This window comes from Oreochromis niloticus, linkage group LG9 (assembly GCF_001858045.2).
Source record: "Oreochromis niloticus isolate F11D_XX linkage group LG9, O_niloticus_UMD_NMBU, whole genome shotgun sequence".
In the NCBI taxonomy this organism is placed as follows: Eukaryota; Metazoa; Chordata; class Actinopteri; order Cichliformes; family Cichlidae; genus Oreochromis; species Oreochromis niloticus.
The window spans coordinates 28,208,391-28,226,490 of record NC_031974.2 but is presented as its reverse complement, the minus strand read 5'-3'; the positions used below and the strand labels follow the sequence as shown (position 1 = coordinate 28,226,490).

The window sequence follows — 18,100 nt, the reverse complement described above, 5'->3', positions numbered from 1 at the left end:
ATCTCCCACTTTCCACACAGTCTTTGAGGATGAGTGGAAAAATGCCAGGTCATCTTAGAAAATGTGAATCTGTATTAGATGTGTAATATGACAGCATGCCATTAAATAACTACATATCTCTGATTATGAAACAACAAAGGAAAATGATCGACATGGGAATTGCATCTCTGTGATTACATTTTTGACTAAAGAGCATGTGAGTTTGAGTCACACCTGGCAGCATTTCATGCAATTTTAGCAGCTTTAGCAGCTTGTGTCGCTCAAAAACTGCTTTTATTCATCATGTAGGCAGCAGTGTTTTAACAGAATGTTGATGTAATCAAAGATTCTCCAGCTTTTATTCCTGTTCTTAATTAACACATAGGCAGAAAACAGCTGATATTGCTGTGCCATTGCATTAAATGTGATTGTTAGATTTGAGTGTCTGGGAAAATATGAGTCACTTGCCTTCCTAAATGCAATGTCAATAACAATTTGGAGTGTAGCCACCCGCTTTTTGCCTCTCTTTGCGATATTTGTTTTAATCTCCATCTGTCTGTCTCTTCAGTCCTTGCTATATTTAAAATGATTTCCAGCATCTGTTGAGAGATTTTCAAAGAAACTGGGACTTTTGCTGGAGAATTTGCGGTGCTGTTGTCTTTCTTTGGGAACACTTTTTAATTTCTTTGTTCCTCTGCCTTCCCTGGGTTGTTTCATTTAAGCTTTAACTAATTACAACCATCCTTCAATGGCAGTGCTCTACATCTGTATGTCGGTACACTTTCAGCCTTAATGCAGTCTTCAAACTTGGAGCTCCAAGGCTCTGTTTGTTTGTAATTTCTCACAAAGTCTTTTAACTCCTGTTAGTCAGTCCAGGGTGTATTAACGCCACAAAGCAGGATGTAGATCTGTAGACAGACATGAAGTATGGGGTTTTTTTTGGTTTTTTTATAGCTGGAACATTATTCATAGCCCTGTTTAGAAATCCAGTGCCATAAATTTTCTAGGCATTACCTGCCTGAGCCGTATGTGAGAACAACCCAAACATTAGATGCTGTTAAATGCTCTTTAACCTGCCAGCTCCTGAGTATAAAGTCCTTGTGACATGGCGGTGTGTGTTGCTTTAACTTCCATTTCTTGTTGACAATTGCCAATATTGACTGTGATGGTATTTGGTGACATTCTTGACCGCTCCTCAACAGATTGTAACATTTTGCTGATCTATTCACTATGAACCCAATGGTACATGTCATTTTAACCAGTGCTTCATAAACAAGTTCCTATTAAACTAATGACAATCCCATCAGTCTCATCTGTCCCTGCGTTGAGTTCTAATCTGCATCATTGCAGATCTCTACATGCTAACAAGCTCAACTCAGACAACGAGCTTGGTAAAACTGCATCGGCATAATAGCGTTAGCATGTAGCTCAAAGTACATCTGTGTCTTAGGAATGTTTCACAGAGCAGTTAGCTGGTTAGCTATGGGCCCTTAATCTAATGGAGACATGCAATAAACTTATCAAATGTGAAAACTCATCAAACTCATCATTTTAACAACTTTCTTGGCACTTCTCCTCTTCTCTCAGTTTATTTTTGTTCTGCTTAGCAATACTTTTCACTGTCTGTTGACTGGCTTGACACACTGTTCTCTAACACTTTCACACAGTCATGCAAGAGAAATAAGAAGCCTGTTTCTTAGCATTTATATTCCACCAAGTAATTCAGTCATTTGGCTCGGCAACACTTCCTGCATTTGTCATCAGGCCACTGCAGCTTTGACTTACTACTGACTGCTTTTAAATGCTTGTATAAATATGTCTCAGCTTGGATACGTGTTTACAAGCCTTTTTTTGGTGAATTTTTTTCTGTAATCATGCAAATGAGAGCTGTTTTCTGGTGTGTTCTGGTGCAATTTTCCCAACTCTTCCTGCTTCATCTTCTTGTCCCTGTCGGCTTTTCTTTGATAAAAGCTCAGCTCTTTTTACTTTGATGAGTCTGCATCACTGCACAGAGTTTGGTAGCTGTCGGGGATCGATGATACAAGCTGAGGGGTGGTTTAAGCTGTTAGAAAGAGCTGCGATGGCACTGCTGAGGGTGTGTCTGTGTGTGTGTGTGTGTGTGTGTGTGTCTGTGTGTGTGTGTGGGTGGTAAAATTTAAAATATGGGTTCATCATTAGTTATTCATTCACTTGGATTTTCAGCCATTTAGTCACCCTCATGACCTTTAACCTCAATTTTTTAATATTAGAGTTGGTCAATTTGATGCCCAGAAATGTAACTGCATATTAAACCAAACAATTGTCAGTGTGTGTCGAGTGTTTAAATAGTAAATTGTACTTTGCTTCCTCTGTACCAAGAGGAATTCCTGATGGTAACCATGATAGACACTGAACTGTGTCCAGATGGGATAACACTAATTAGATAGAAAAAAGAAAAAGAAAACAAAATAAAGCAGCTGTAACTTTGGCCTGTTCAGCTTATCTCCCAAAGTGTTAGTACACAATTGCCGTATCATAGGCTGATAGGGTTCCAAATGTTACAACACAGATAACATACTTTCTCAAAGGTGCAGATTAAAACCACAATGGAGCTCATGACAAGTTACAGTCGATGTCTTCTCTGCAGTCTGCAGTGTTTTCTTTTCAAAATAGGAGAGTGTATCGACTGTTAAGATGTGCCATCACAGCCTTTAAGTTATTCACTAACCGCGTCCAGTGAATGTGTGAATAACTGTGTCCTCCTCATGGATTTCTCCATCTCTCTGTTATCAGGGCAAAGTCACAGTATCATGTGGTGCTGCGATTAAAGTTGTAGGTGTGGTAGCTCGCGGATGCCTTTGCAAACATCACTCAAAAAGGCCTTTTTACGTGAAATTGCAGATTGACGTAATTTAAGGTTAAACAGGAGTCAAGTGGTTTCCTTCAATTCACAAACTTTTATTTATGCTGCTGTCTCAAGTCATCGTCATTCAAATCATCATTTGCCTTCTTTTTGACACTCTGTCTTGTCTGGTTGGCACCAAGTTGCACCATCTGGAGCTGAGCAACCAAAAACCAGCAAAGGGGATGAAGCCTTACTCATGACTACTCTGGGGAGCATGTAGTGAGAGTAGTGTAGTAGCGTACAATATATACAGACCATCAGATCACTCTGGGGAGCATGTTTCCCACGTGTGGGACTAATAAAGGTTATCTTATCTTATCATATCTTATCTTGTTCACGGCATAAAAACATTCTGAATATCCTATAAAACAATAAATTTGGTTCAGAATTAGTAACACAGCCTTGAATTAGTGAATATTTATTTTATTATTAAAAGAAAATACATGAAATAAAATGCATTTGGCCCTACGCATGTGTTATGGTCTATAAATTAACCCCTTTCCCTTTCCAAGTCAACAAAATATAATATTTACATGTGGTAGTTTGTTTAAGCTAGCCTGGTAGCACTTACTTTTGCTTTAACAATGAACAATTTCTTGTTCTTCACCTCCCACAGCAGCGTTATTTATGCATCAAGATTAAATGATGACTAAAGTAGTCTTGGCTTAAGACAGGTAGGAAAACCAAGCAAACAAAAAAATCCCACTTTGTCCCGAAGTACTACAGACTCTCCACTACTAACCGCTTTGACAGACTAATGTTTTGCTGAGTGGCAGTGAATGGTCACACGACTGAAAACTATGAATACCAGTTACACAGCATAAGTCAACTGTAATCACAAAAGTAGCCTATGCAGTGTTTTCCCTGAGTAATAACTAAAGTAACTTATCTTGGAACTCTGCTGTATCTGGGGTCAGGCTTCTGTTTTTCCACCATGTAACCAAATCAGTAATTCTAAATTATCCACCATTTGTTCTTCCCGTCATGTCGAGTGTAACCTGGAGTCCTCCAGTGATGCTTGGTTGAGTCATTTGTTTCTCCATCTCCGTCTCCACCTCACAAATGCTAATACCTTGGTTCTACTCGAAGCTGTGTTTTTTGCCTCAAGTTAACAAGTTTGTTGTTTCTGACTTTAGCAGAACAGTTTTCTTGCATATTTTGCAAAGCTTTGTGCTTTATTAGAAGTTATTGAAATAACTCTCTTGTTAAATTGTCTTTGGAGGCCGACATGTTGCTCTCACTGTCAGCATATTTAGACATTTTTGATTGCTGTGCATGATATCATTGATATCATGATATGACGTTTTTATAAAAATTCATAAGGTATTGATATATTATAAACAATATAATAAGAGAGCTTTAATTTACTATAAATGCTAGACTATAGAAACTGTATTGCTCAGAGTCAATACTATATTCAGTAGTTATGTAGCATAAAATCAGCCCTAGTATAAGACCACGCTTCAGCTTGTAGAAGTCCATTCAGTTATCATATGGGAAATGGGAAGGGCAGTAGGCACAACTTTGTTGGTGCCCTTTTTCTTCTTATGTTTATCTTTCCATGTTAGATATGTTCCGTCATTATTCTGTACAACGTAAGTGGTATAGCTTCATACATGCATGGCTTAAATGCACAAGCTGACCTTCTCACCATTCTTTGTTCAGTCTACATTGCTAACAATCAGTAACCTCCACCCCTTGCTTCATTTCCTCTCAACTTCCTGAAACGCAGGAAGCCGGGTTGCTTTTGTCTCCCCCAGGTTGGAGAAATGGGGGGAGAGAACTTATATAGGGCGGACTCGCACCAGAGGTCAGTGACCACACATTGAGGGGGACACACCCTGGCTCTGTTTTTTTCTTCTTCTTTTTAAAAAAACAAAACAAAACAAAAAACAACAACAAAACTTTTCTTACTGCAGCATGCATAACTTCAGTAACTGAGGTGTTTTAGATGATCAAAGTGTGTGATATTATATTGCTTCCTCTGTGATCCATCCTTTAAAAAATTGGTGCCAAATGTTCTAATCCACTAACTGGACCTATGAGATTCCCTCCTTCATGACTCCTGGTGATGAGGCTAAGCAAGTGAATGAGGGTACCGTAAAGGAAACAGCTGTAAAACAAAACAAAACAAAACAAAACAAAACAGAAACAACAGAAAATGTCATATAACCTAAAGCACAACAGCTAATTAGAGAGGAAAGGCTTGAACTGACACATTATTAAAACAGAGACAACTTAAATAAGTGCTGGCACCACAAAGTGGATGGAACTCTTTTAAAATTTGAGGCCATAATTTATTTATATAGCACTTACTAAACAACAGATGCCTGAAAAAGTTCTATACAGCAGAAATATAAAAAGTACAAAGTACAAGTAATTGCATGCCTAGCAGGCATGCAATTACCAATGAGTACCAATGAGTACCAATGATGGATCACAGGGTCTTAATAAATCTGAGATCTACATAGGCACCTGCAGAATAGCAAACAACTGTCGGCTGCACAGGCCTAAAGACAGGTTCGTGGCCCCCTATCATCTGTTGCTCACTAAAGGAAATAATAATGATGGGTTTCATTGGGTAAACCTTGTGCCTTACATTTAAAACCAACGCTATGCAATAGTTGCATCTTTTGTTTTAAAGGCGAATGGTCTCTGTTTCCAGTTTGTGTTGCACTCTTATTTTGAATGTTCAACCATTGCTGACCAGCTAGTTCTAGGCCTTCCTGTATGTTTTCCCTTCCCTGGCATGCTCGCCGGAGTACTTGATAGTGCTGCTTGGAGTTTATCTGCAGAATGAGGCAGCTAAATATATTGCATGGTTATCCGTCATAAAGTAGATGGCAAATAAAATATTTCCAGGTGAGATTCTATAAATGGCATTATTTAATAATTCATAAAAGAAATGGTGTATGACCCTTGCCACAAATGAAATCTAAATCTACAGAAAACATGGGCATTTTGTCACGATCATACTGTGTCATTAAACTGTGATTTCCATGCTTGCTTTCTCCATCACTAAGGTTCAGACACTGTGCATCATCATTAACCAACCTTAAGTTCTCCTCCAGTGCTGCTTCTTCCCACACACCCATCTTTTATTCAGCATTGCTTGTCACTACCTCCTACATCATAGCTGTGTGTGTGTGTGTGTGTGTGTGTGTGTGTGTGTGTGTGTATGTGTGTACATATATATGTATATATGTATGTATGTGTATATATATGAATTTGTGTGTGTGTGTGTCCTTTGAGGCTGTTTAAGTGGCTCTCCAACACATAGTTCAAAAGAGTTTGTAGACAATAGCAGCGGCTTGCTTGTGTAAGCTGCTGTGCAAAGAGCCTCTGTGATCTCAGCTGTATATGCTCTGTACTTATCACTGCATGGTGTGTTTAATTGCACACGTAAACCAAAGCTTTACACCAACAAGACTCAGCGAGATCTGGTTGCAAGCCAAACTCTTCTCCCTCACCTTTACTTTTTTTCTCCTAATGCCTCCCCTGTCATCACCTTCACTCGTTTTATTTTCTCTACTACTGTTTCTCTCTCCCTCTCTCTCTCCCTCTCTGTCAATCATGTGTCAAATCTGTCATCTTCATCACTTTATTTTTCTGCTCTCTTGCCCTCTTTGCCCTTTTCTCTCTCATTATCAGCTTCTCACTCTTTGCCTGTCTCTTGACATCAATTTCTCTTTCTCTGCATTTGTCCATCTGGGTGTTGGTTCTTTGTGACCCTTCCTGTTGCGCTGACATCATCCAGGAGGCCAGGAAGCCGCTTGTTGGCTAACCACCCCACGCTGCTAGTTTGCATTGAAGTTTTGTTTCTTTTCTGGTTCAGAGTTTAATGCGTGGCAGTGTCGATGTAATGTTAGTGTGACATTATCATTAAATTTTCCTCAGGCTGTTGTAACATTTGAGAGTAAATGTTTAACCTTGACCAGAGCACAATAAAGATTCTGAAGTCATGTCAACAAATGGTTTCATCTAAGGTAGTGCAGGATATTACAGGTCACCAGAAAATTCCACCATTAAATCAACCTTGGAGATCAAATAAAAGTCTGCTGTTCAAACAACAGTGGTTCTCTGTTGCACTAACCACAGAAACTATTATGTCTGCAGGCTCCGAATTCTACATTTCCTGTTTATAATTTAGCAGTAAAATGTCACGTTTCACCATGTTTGGGGCTATGGGACGTAATTGGGACAAGGAACTAGGACACTAAATTGATACTGATATATTCATTCAGTAGCTGTGCATAACAGCCATATGCTAGGCTCTGTAGCTGCTTCTGGATTTAAACAGACACATCTGGCAAGGGAAGGCAGTATATTTACAGAAACACATAAAAGCAAATCAAACAAATACCTGGGGTACTTTCCATTTAAAAAAATGTAACATGTAAGCATATTTCAGTTATTAGGACTATTACTTTTGATCTTTTTATAAAAAAGCCTCATTGAAACATTCAGACACCCTCTGATGGATAAGTGTACAAAGCACTTAGCGTCATACCCAAAGGATGAATGTTGTACAAAGCAGGTTTCAGCAGCTGATTTTTATCAGCTGTACAGTGCTGAATGATATTGTGCTCGTCATTTATTGCAGTTTTTCTTGCCAGCTCCTCTGGGATCTTTGGGTTCTAGGTGGTGTGTGTGCAGATGGTGATTCAATACAAATCTATAGCCTTCTGCTGTGTTTGCTTAGTGCATTGATTTACAAACCACCGTTTACACAGCGCTGGTGCAGCAAACTGTCAGCTGACAGATTTGTTTTTCATTTAGCTCAGACCATTAGACGAGAGTTGGTTAACTCATGAAGCCAGTCCCACATTTATAACCTCAAAATTAAAGGTTGTGTCCGGCAGTGTGTTTAAGTTATACCCCTCATCCTGATGATTATATGATATTAAATACAGTTTTACCAAAAGAACATAGTAACTTCTCTAACAACTTAAACACTTTGTTTTTCCTGACAGCAGTTATTTTTCAGCTGCATATTTTGCTTCTGCTGCTTGGGGTTAAATCATTTGAATGAAATTCTCCGTTTTAAATGCTGCTTTTCTTTGAGGCTTATGTTTTCCTTCCTCCATCTTTAGATCTTCCCATGGAGTACAATCCCTCAGATCATCCCCGCGCCAGCACCATTTTCCTCAGCAAGTCACAAACTGATGGTGAGTTCTCAGATCTCTCTGAAATTTCTTCACTGACTTACATATGGGGAAAACAGTATTTGTAGTGTCATGATTGTTATTAATCTACAATGAAGAGGAGATAAATTTAATAAATGTGTTTTCGTAATCAGTGACACACCATTAGGTGTACACCTGATTTGCATGGATAAAGTCAGGATAGCATAATGCAGGGTGACATTTGTGGGTAAAGGATAATGTCTTCCGGTGTGTTTGAAAATGAGGAAGCAGCTTGTGGACATGCTTGGAGTTTCTGTGCAAAGTCAGTGGTTCATAGCTGTGCACTGGTAGGTGCAAAGCCACTGGAGGTGGATCATCGACAACCATCTACAACCAGGTGGAAAATATAAGTTTATTGGTAAAAATAGTAGCTAATCATAACTTGCATTATGGACACCTCTACGATAGTGAGGTCAAGCAAAGAAGACAGTAGCATATGCCCACTTTTTGAGATAGCAAGCTGTTTTTATTGAAGGTGGAACTTCAGATATCAGCACAAGTACCACTGACCAGCATGCTTTTATCCAACATAAAAGCTCTAGACGGAGCCCTGTCCCGTCTGCTTTCATGTCAGATTTTTGAAGACACACTGGGGTGTTTTGATCTTCCTTTGCAGGCACAAAGATTGATCTTGTAGCAGTCGGGTGCCTCTAGAATGACAGGAATGTCTTATTATCAACTGAAATGTGAAGCTTTTTAGATTATTTCCCAGTTTAGACATAATCTCTTTGCTTTGATGATAAGCTTTTGATTCAGCTGAGCAGTCTGTAGCCTGAAGGCTGTTATATAGCTCCGGTGTTAGGTGCTGATAGTGTTGTATTAGAATCGTCAGGCTCTTATGTGAAAGTCTGCTGGCCTTTGTTCTCATACTGTTAATAAATATCAATACACAGCAATGTGGTTCTAACATATGTGACAGCTGCTGTGTTCATCACTCCCAGCAGCTGTAACTGAATTACTGACGCACTTAATAATGAAGCCTGTTGTGAGTATCTGTGTCATAAACATGGAGACAACTTGGACTTTTGTTTTTCAGTTGCTGTACCCAGCAAAAGAGGTAAGCATGTATGCGTCTGTGCTTGGTAGGCAGGTAACACCATGCTTACTGTGTGGTCTCAAACTGCATCGTATTCTCGTACTCAAATTGTGTCGTCCTCTGTTAGCAGGTGACTTGTCTCTGCTGCTTAGCTGCTGATATCGTTCTGTGTGTGTGCGTTTCTTCCATTGCACCTGTCTGTCCATGAGATGTAGGAACAGGACTGCACAGCCTTGGCCAAAGAAATTGCAATTTGGTTAAAATGACACACGTCTAATTACTGGATATTTCAGTTTTCATATGTAAATGGTTGATAAAGTTAGAAATCAGCCTCGAGTATAAAGCTGTGATTTGAAAGGTGTGTCACAAGTGAAGTCATGTTTCATGACTCTATTCAGAAATCACTGTGGTTAGGTTTGTGGTTTTTGTTGTTACTTTTTTTTTTGACTAAGCTGTGCAGCTGTTTGATGGTGTCAAAGACACGTCACACACACACACTCACATTTGCTCAGTGGAAAAAGCTCAGCGTGCTTTACAGTGTGAGTGTGTGTGCCTTTGTGCCAGAGAGGTAAGATGCAGACAGTATGGGATGAGACGTACAAGGCGACGTGCTACGTCTCTATGTGCTCTGCGCTCTCCATCTGCTCCAGTTTGCTTTGCTAGCAGCCCTTTTCCCTTTGCGTGCTCTGAGCACATATACTGATGCACACAGAGATGCATACAGCGCTGCCGCACTGTTGCGTGTGCCGTAGCTGCGATGAAGCTCTGCTTCATAGAACCAACAAATAATCACATCCGTTAAACAGAAGTAAGGTAGCAAAATTCCAGATTTGTATGAACAGAAAGAAAAAGAAAAGAGATGAGCTCAGATGATTGGCTGCACTTCAATAAACCAGTTACTATGCCTGATTTAATTTGGACTCATGTATGTCCAATCACAGGAAGCTGATTCTGTTCATGTGGACGTAGTGTTTTCAGTGGGTGAAACGTTTCATCAGTCATCCAGGTGAATTCTTCAGTGTCTGAAGATTTCCTTACCTGGATGACTGAGCATTAATTAAGACATCTATGTCTAAATGATGAACGGATTAATTGATAAGCTCACACTCATTCCCACATATTAACACACATTTGCCAGTGCAATCACAGGGGAGAAAATACTCACAGGCTTTGAAATTTCTCTGTTTTTTAATGTAGAAACTGCTTTTTGCTGAAGCTGCTTTGCTTTGTTGTATGTGGTTTATAATAATTATACACAGGGGGAAAGTCTATATTAATAGGGCAGCTCTGAAGCCTGGTTATATGCTGCTCCCTGTCTGTGAGGGTTGTGTACTGCACTCACACAAAGATTCTTGAAGCGCTCTCTCGTCTTCTTTTTCAGTTCGAGAAAAACGGAAGAGCCTTTACATCAACCACGTAAGTAACTGAATCGTTAGCCACTGTGTGTAAGACGTTTGCTGGTATAATTGCTGTGCAGTTAGTAATTTTAATGTCTTGTATTTTTTGCAAGTTCACACACATTTCGGAGAACAAGGTAAAGTCCTCCGAATGACCCTCGAAGTAACCCAAACCTGTTTCCATTGTTCCTCCCTTTTTTTATCCCACACTCCAGACTCCAATTATAGTCTTAGTTTTTAAAAAGCTTTAGATGTAGTACAAATGTAGAAGAAGCATGGTATTATGGTGCAGGTCATCTTTGTCCACACTCCCTGAGACCTGAAAGACAGGACAAGCTAAATGTGCAAATGTGCTTTTTTGTTTGAACAAAATTTGCATTACTCAGTTCCTGCAGGGCCAAATGAGAAAACATCATCTTGTTTAAGTCATAAACCTGTTTAGTATGCACCAGTTAATAATTTTGAACCAAATGAATGGACGATGAATAGAAAGGTCATTACTCAAGGTGACAAACTTTCTATTCATCAAGTTTTTGATGTTTCTCTAAAGATGCACTCCACCATAAATACCATTCCTGCATGCAACAAAGTGGGACGCTGACAGACCCACAGATTAGCTTGTGGCTCACAGGTGCCCTACTTTCCATCCTCATACCAGGCCTTTGGCTCGTCCAAGTATGACAGAAATAGAGATTGACGTGTGTGTCTCTGTTTTTTGGTACGGACGTGTTTGAACTCCAGCATTATCCGGGCCCAGTGAGACGGAAATACAGCTCCTGTTCCACCATATTCCTTGATGACAGCACTGTCAGTCAACCCAACCTGAAATACACCATCAAATGGTAACCCCCGTCTGAGCGATTCACAGCTTTATCTAATATTGAAAGATTTTTCTCTTATTGTCCTCTTACACTCATTTTTATTTACCTTTTTGTGCTTACAGCGTAGCTCTTGCAATATATTATCATATAAAGAACAGGTAAGATTAACGTTTTATTTCTTTTGCACCAAAATTCCACCAAATACAAAAGCCCTGCAACATCCTAGTTCATTCTGACCCAGAAAGATTATATTAAATTCTTTGCCCTTTAGATACTTTGATATCCAGCTGAGCTAGACATCCTTCTGCAAAGGGTTCTTACTAAAGGCTGTAGCATGGAGACATTTTTAAATAAACCACAAAGCAGACAAGAACAGGCTATTTTATGTAGCCGCTTAAGTGACTCACATTTCTGCTCGCAAAGATGCAGCTTGGAACACATTTTTGTCTTGTTAATAGAATTTGGTGAATTGACATGACTTGACAGATCTCATATTTAAAAAAAACACGGAAGCTTTAGGAATAAACACGTTTCTATAAACTGAAAGTGGTAAGAATTCCATATAGGGCAGATGGTTGAAGTGCAGATTCATTCATTTAAAGGACTTATCAATGAAATCATGCAGTCTGTTTTTGATTTCCATCACGCTTTGAAATCTTTTCCTCTTTTTCATTACAGAGACATCGACGGAAGAATGTTGTTAGATATTTTCGATGAGAAGCTTCATCCACTCTCAGTAAGGCCGCAGCCGAAGATAAATTTCCATTACGCGCAAACTAGAGCTGTCAGGATTCATCAGGAAGACTAATTGCATGAGCTGATAAACGGCACATAAACACACATGGATCACACAGTGGCGAGATCTGTTATGTGATCTCAGGAGCCATCTGGATCATTCAGACGTGTTTTAAAATGAATATTTGCTCGACAATTTCAGTCTCACATTTTACATAACCCCTTGGTTTTACGTCCATGTCCAACAACACTAAACCTCTGCATTCAGAAATAAGCTGATGGTCTCAAGCAGCAGCTTGTGATTCCACTTTGGGAAACGATGTGATTTCATTCTTTTCTTTTCTGGTGTTTGTCGCAGAAATCTGAGGTTCCTGCTGATTATGACAAACACGACCCTGAGCAGAAGCAGATCTACCGCTTCGTCAGGACGCTGTTCAGTGCCGCACAGCTCACTGCCGAGTGCGCCATAGTCACTTTGGTGAGTAAACAATTCCAGTTCAGCCGTGAAACCCAGTCCCTGCACGCTTTTAGCCCTTTTCTATTAGCACCTACTCAGATCGGCTGGATGCACGACTCGCTTCGACTCGTTTTCCATTACAACCACCTAATGTGGGTTGGGTCATTACAGCAATGCAACAGAACGTCCCGTGACATCATTTGAATGTGACACAAACACCACAACAAAGGAGGACGTTGGGGCGATGTTACACCCGCTACTCGGTCAGACTCTGGGACCGTGGTGTTGTTTTTGTGCAGTCATTTCCCATGTTGCCAGGTTTCAAGAATGGCAGTTTTAATTTTTGTGAAGGAGACTGACTAGCCAATCAGTGGCATGCATGTCACATTTTTGGATCGCTTGGAGCCGTGGCCGAGTAGGTAATTAAAAAAGCACCTGGTACCAGGTACTACCACCTAACGGGAAAACGCTAAAAACCATGTTGAGCCGTGCCGAGCCAACCCGAGCAGGTACTAATGGAAAAGGGCTGTTTGACTCCATTTACATGTTTGCTTGGAGGGACCATCACATTAAGAGCTGGCCCTGAGTGGAAGTGGATTATAAAACCCTCCCCACCACTGAATACAGCCACACTCTGTGAATGTCATTATTTTTGCATTGATGCAGTTATAAACAAAATGAAATGCAAACTTTTTGTTTTCTTTTAACAAAAAACAAAAGCAAAGAAGGAAAAAAAATACTTTCAAGTGATTAGAAGTTCCTGTTTGTATTGGAGGAAGACAAGGGTGTCCAGAGCCTGCGGTTACAACCTAATTAAGAGACCCTTCAGCAACTCGAAGCATGACTCCACACAGAGTTAACATCATCAAGGAGCGCAAGAGCGTGGGAGACAGATAGGAATTAGGAGAATTAGGACTGTGAGTCTAATTCAGTGCTGACACTAGGAGGGAGTATTGCTTCTGCCTGTCTTGTTTTCTGCTGTCCTTAGATTGTTGGCTCTCTTTATTTTTCACTCTTCTTCTTTGTATGATATGAAACAGCCCGTTTGTCCTTCTGGAGAATGTTGCACAAACGAAGCCACGAGACAGAGCTGAAAGTTCAGTAACAGATTTGTAGCAGTTTAATCCGTTTAGTCTCCACTCAGAATTACTTCAGTATGAGGTCTGCCTGCGCCTGTAGCAAGTGTATAATTAGAATATAATTGGTGCTTTGGCATACAGTGGGCTCTCCCCCTATGACTTATGACATCCTGTGTGCTCACCTGTGCTTCTTGTTTCTTCTCTCTCCTTCAGAGCATATCACATTCTTTATGTCTCTCTGTACTAAAGCCTTAAGCAGTTTAATAGTTTATCTTTACGTTTGATTTGATGGCACAATTAGGAAAGAATCAGTTTAGCTCTAGTGTCTGTTTTTACTGACGTATTATTTTCTGGCTCCACTGTGTAGCAGTTTACACATTTGTGTAACATATGAAAGGTCCTTGGTTTGACACCGGGAGGAGACACAAATCCTTCAGGGTTGCATCAGGAAGAGCACCCTGTGTAAAAATCTGCCAACTCAAATATGCGGCGCTGAAAGTAGCTGCTACTTGTATATGTTTTACTAGCTTGTGTAAGTCATGTGTGCTTGGACATGGACTCTCTCCCCTTCTCCACTCATCTGCCCAGAAACATTTCTTTCTACACTTTGTCACTCTGGCTAACACGTGGGTCTCTAGAGGCCAGCAAAGTGCATTGTTAATGTGGCTAGCCCAGGGGCCTGGTGTTAGGTTTCTGTGCTTCATGACAGATGGACAAATGTGTTAACTGTGTATGTGTGGGTGTTTCTACTTGTCCAGAGAGTAACTGAAAAACAGTCACTGTGTCTGTTACGTTCTCGGTGTGTGCGTCTTTGTCCATGTTCAGGTGGACGAGAGCGACAGATGCACACAGAGCCCGGCACACGGCGTGCCTCCTGCAGCTCTCCAGTGTAAACTCTGCCATGCTGTCAGTAATTGAATGGAGCTGTTGGCTGGTGGTTATTGGTGTAGCTTAGCTGACACGGCTAAATTTAGACAGGGGAGTTGAGATGAAAGCTGGGCGTCTTGCTTTCCCCAAGTTATTACATCAGAGGTGAGGAGAGAGAGGATGGAAAAGAAAGAGACCCAGAGAGTGAGCACGTCATCCTCTGGGAAGACGAATCAGTTTTTCTCTTGAGGGACGGAAAAAACAGACAAGCTTATTGTAGTAGATTAAGTTACTGTGTTTTATTATCAGACAAGCTGAGCAAGCTTAGCATCCTGAAATTGAAGCAGCTATGCCAGGATGTAGTCTTCTTTCATTTGTCAGTGTTTGTCACTTGCTGTCAGTTTTGGGCTACAGCAGAAACAGGCTGGTATTGTCTTCAGGCAGGACGCCCCACTGAGCACGACTTGTCTAATTAGCCACCTGAGCTGTGACAAACAGGGCTGCAAAGTGGCGTAAAAGAACTTATTAATTTCCATTTCACAACCTGCCATCCTTGTTAGTCTGAAAACTGAAATATTTATTAGGATGTACCTCAGGGTATGCATGCTGAAAACGGTATGGCTGTTAAAATGCAAAGAAAGTAAAGTAAGAAATGACAAATCTAAGCTTGTGTACTTTTAAATCTTTCACTGTACATGAAAGCTGAATGTGGGCTTTGTGCACTAACTATTCCAGCTTTCACAGTTCAATCCATAAAATCTAACAGAAGACCTTCTCTCTTGTACTGTAACAAAATGATGATGAGTGGATCAGAAGATTTAACATCTGCACAAATGCTTTGGCTTGTGAGGATCAGGTGTCTGTGTGTTCTGTGCGCTTTCTGCCGTGTAGACTGTGGGAATTATTTCGAAGGAGAGAGAAGGAGACGGTGCAGGCGTTCGATTGGCATGGATATTTCATGAGGGAGCTCCGGGGAAGCTGGATTTCATCAGCCTCTGACATCATGGAGGAGGAGTAGGCAGGAGACTGCAAAACTGTAAAGCAGCAAACTAACCCTTCAGACAAACAAAGGCAGGGAGAACAGAGGGTAATTAAACACAGGAAACCCAGAGGAAACAAAGGCTCGATATGATTATTAACGTGGTGTTTACTTGCTTATCTTTTGTACCTTGTGTTAGCGTTACACCCGTGGGTGAAGGAAAACACAGAGTGATAGCAGTTTAGCAATCTGACTCTTTTGACCCTGCGTGTAGGATATTTTAGTTGTGGGAAACTGACTTGATGCTGTTAATGCTAGTCGATGCAAGCTGTTAAACAAAAGGCAAAATTCAGAGTTTTTCAGCTTTGTTTTTGTGCTAAAATAACTGTTTTATTTCAAGATGCTTACTTGTGACAAATCTCTTTGTCTAAGGTGTATTTGGAGAGACTCCTGACCTACGCAGAGATCGACATTTGCCCTGCCAATTGGAAGCGGATCGTGTTGGGAGCCATCCTCCTGGCTTCCAAAGTCTGGGACGACCAGGCGGTTTGGAACGTCGACTACTGCCAAATTCTCAAGGATATCACTGTGGAGGACATGTGAGTCAGTTTATTGACATCAGCAGCGTAGAGCTATATACCTATAGACTCAGGTCAGTTGCAGAAGACGTCTGCAGTTATTTCTGCACTAAAACAGCTGAGTTGGTGATAAAAGCTAAAGCCTGACATTTTATTTTCATTACATGGTTGTTTAAGAACATAGAAACAGTTTATTGTTTAACTATTTGGATGGAATAAATCAGCTAAAACACTTGATTTGTTACTAAGAGAAATAAAACATTATTAACTGATGGCAGCAGCTGAAATCAAAGATATTTAGTCCTTTTTTTTGTTTTCCCCACATGCTCTGTTCTTTTCTGTGATCTTATGACTGGGAAACGTCTGGACTGGTTCCATGACAACAGCTTCTCTCAAAAGGGAAACCAGTGTCCTTGTGTGGGAGGTGCAGAATCACATGACTGACTATACCATATGATGGTTTCAATAACATTAACATTTCAGAACATACTGTAGCATATTCCTCTGAATGTTCAGTGTGAAACATTTCCAGCAGGGATTGTGTCTTATAGAATCTGTACATCAGTCGCATGTTTAGGTTTAGGTCACATCTTTGGAGCACAATGGCCCTGAAACGAGGACTATACCAGTTATTTATATCACCTATAATGCTGCAGATTGTTTTACTGATTAATCAATGCAGAAATCAGCAGAAAAATAATCCAGAATTTGTCCAGAATTTACTAAAGCAGCAGCTAACGATTTAATATCGCAGCACCCCCCCGGCTCCTAAAATGCCACACAGCCATGAAAACCCCTGGCAGAGTGTCAGCCATGTAAATAAATGCGTCCTCTTTGACTCATGGTTGCTGAGTGGGGTGATGGCAGATACAGCAGCACTTGTCTTTCTGTCCTGAGAATAGCCGGACTTTGTGTGGTCAGCCTGTTTTCAAAAGCTGCTAAGAGTCTTTGAGGGGAGAGTCTCTGGCCATTTCGTCTAATGCCTTTGGTCTGAGCAGGGATAGCTCAGTAGGTAGAGTGGTCGCCCCATGATTGGAAGGTCAGGGGTTTAAATCCACTGAATGGCTACCCTGAGATACCGCTGAGCAAGGTACCGTCCCCACACACTGCTCCCAGGCGCTAGATTGGTGGCTGCCCACTGCTTCACTGAGTGAATGGGTTAAATGCAGAGAGGAATTTCCCCACGGGGATCAATAAAGTATACATTATTATTATTTTATTTTGTTCTTGAGCTTAGAGTGTCTGAGGGACTTCAGATTACCTCTTGTCTCTTTCCCCATAAAATGTTAATAACCCACATGGTATCACGTCATTAAGCCTTAAAAACATTATAGTTTGTTAGTTTCTAACTAGTTGACAGTGTGAGAGATTCACAGTTTTCTGGGTTTGCAGGACAAAAATGTCAGTTTCATTTTTGTGTCAAGGGCTTGATCTTAGATTGTGGTGCATTTGGAACAAAACGGGGAAGATGCCTCTCAAGCCTGAAGACAGACAACTCAGTCTTATTTACCACGTCAACCTCAAATCTACTTGTGTGGATTATTCTGAGGAGGGACTCGGTGCTGTAGACACCACCTCTGACCCCTCCTGCTTTCACATCTTTCTGTATCAGTGGATGTCTGTTCTTGTCCTTGGGCTCAGATTCACAGAGCAATGAGCGTAATCCACCTGTTCAGGATTCTCTCCAGTGAGTGCAGCACAGTATGCACATCTGCTGTGCTCCCATATGGCAATTTACCGGACTGTGGCTCATGATTTGACCAGAGATTTCCTCAGAAGGTCAATTTGAGTCTGTTTAAAGCCCTGTTCTGGAACTTAGCCTGCTAAATCTAACGTTCCACCCACTGACTGAACAGTAGAAATGTCTTGGGAGAACACTGAGGAGCAGAGCAACACAAAAAGAAACAGATGAAAACAGGCTGAATGAGGAAAGATGAAGAAAAAGCAGCGCTATTAGGCAGAGTTTGGCTACAGCAGAGCCTAAATTTAGCCCGTCTGTTGCTGCGTGGCTGTGAAAATGTGTGGGTGAGCAACAAAGGGTAGGAAGAAGAGATGGCTAGTGGTTACAGTGCAGAATGATTTGGTCACAACTGAAGAGTAAC

At 40.8% G+C, this 18,100-nt stretch overlaps 1 protein-coding gene across 7 annotated transcripts in view; it reads left to right on the top strand.

Annotated features, from left to right (window-relative positions):
• Window positions 1-18,100, top strand: part of ccny (cyclin Y) — a 42,168-nt gene that overhangs the window by 19,109 nt on the left and 4,959 nt on the right. For 2 of the 7 annotated variants that reach the window (XM_025910175.1, XM_005471664.4), the window contains exons 2-10: window positions 7,957-8,031; window positions 9,086-9,106; window positions 10,467-10,501; window positions 10,596-10,619; window positions 11,224-11,324; window positions 11,426-11,461; window positions 11,982-12,039; window positions 12,397-12,516; window positions 15,853-16,019. In XM_025910175.1, coding sequence (XP_025765960.1) covers window positions 7,965-8,031; window positions 9,086-9,106; window positions 10,467-10,501; window positions 10,596-10,619; window positions 11,224-11,324; window positions 11,426-11,461; window positions 11,982-12,039; window positions 12,397-12,516; window positions 15,853-16,019 — 629 coding nt within the window. In that variant the 5' untranslated portion in view covers window positions 7,957-7,964. The remainder of the gene's footprint in view (window positions 1-7,956; window positions 8,032-9,085; window positions 9,107-10,466; window positions 10,502-10,595; window positions 10,620-11,223; window positions 11,325-11,425; window positions 11,462-11,981; window positions 12,040-12,396; window positions 12,517-15,852; window positions 16,020-18,100) is intronic. The other 5 variants (XM_025910176.1, XM_003450235.5, XM_025910177.1 and 2 more) reach the window with 3 other exon arrangements.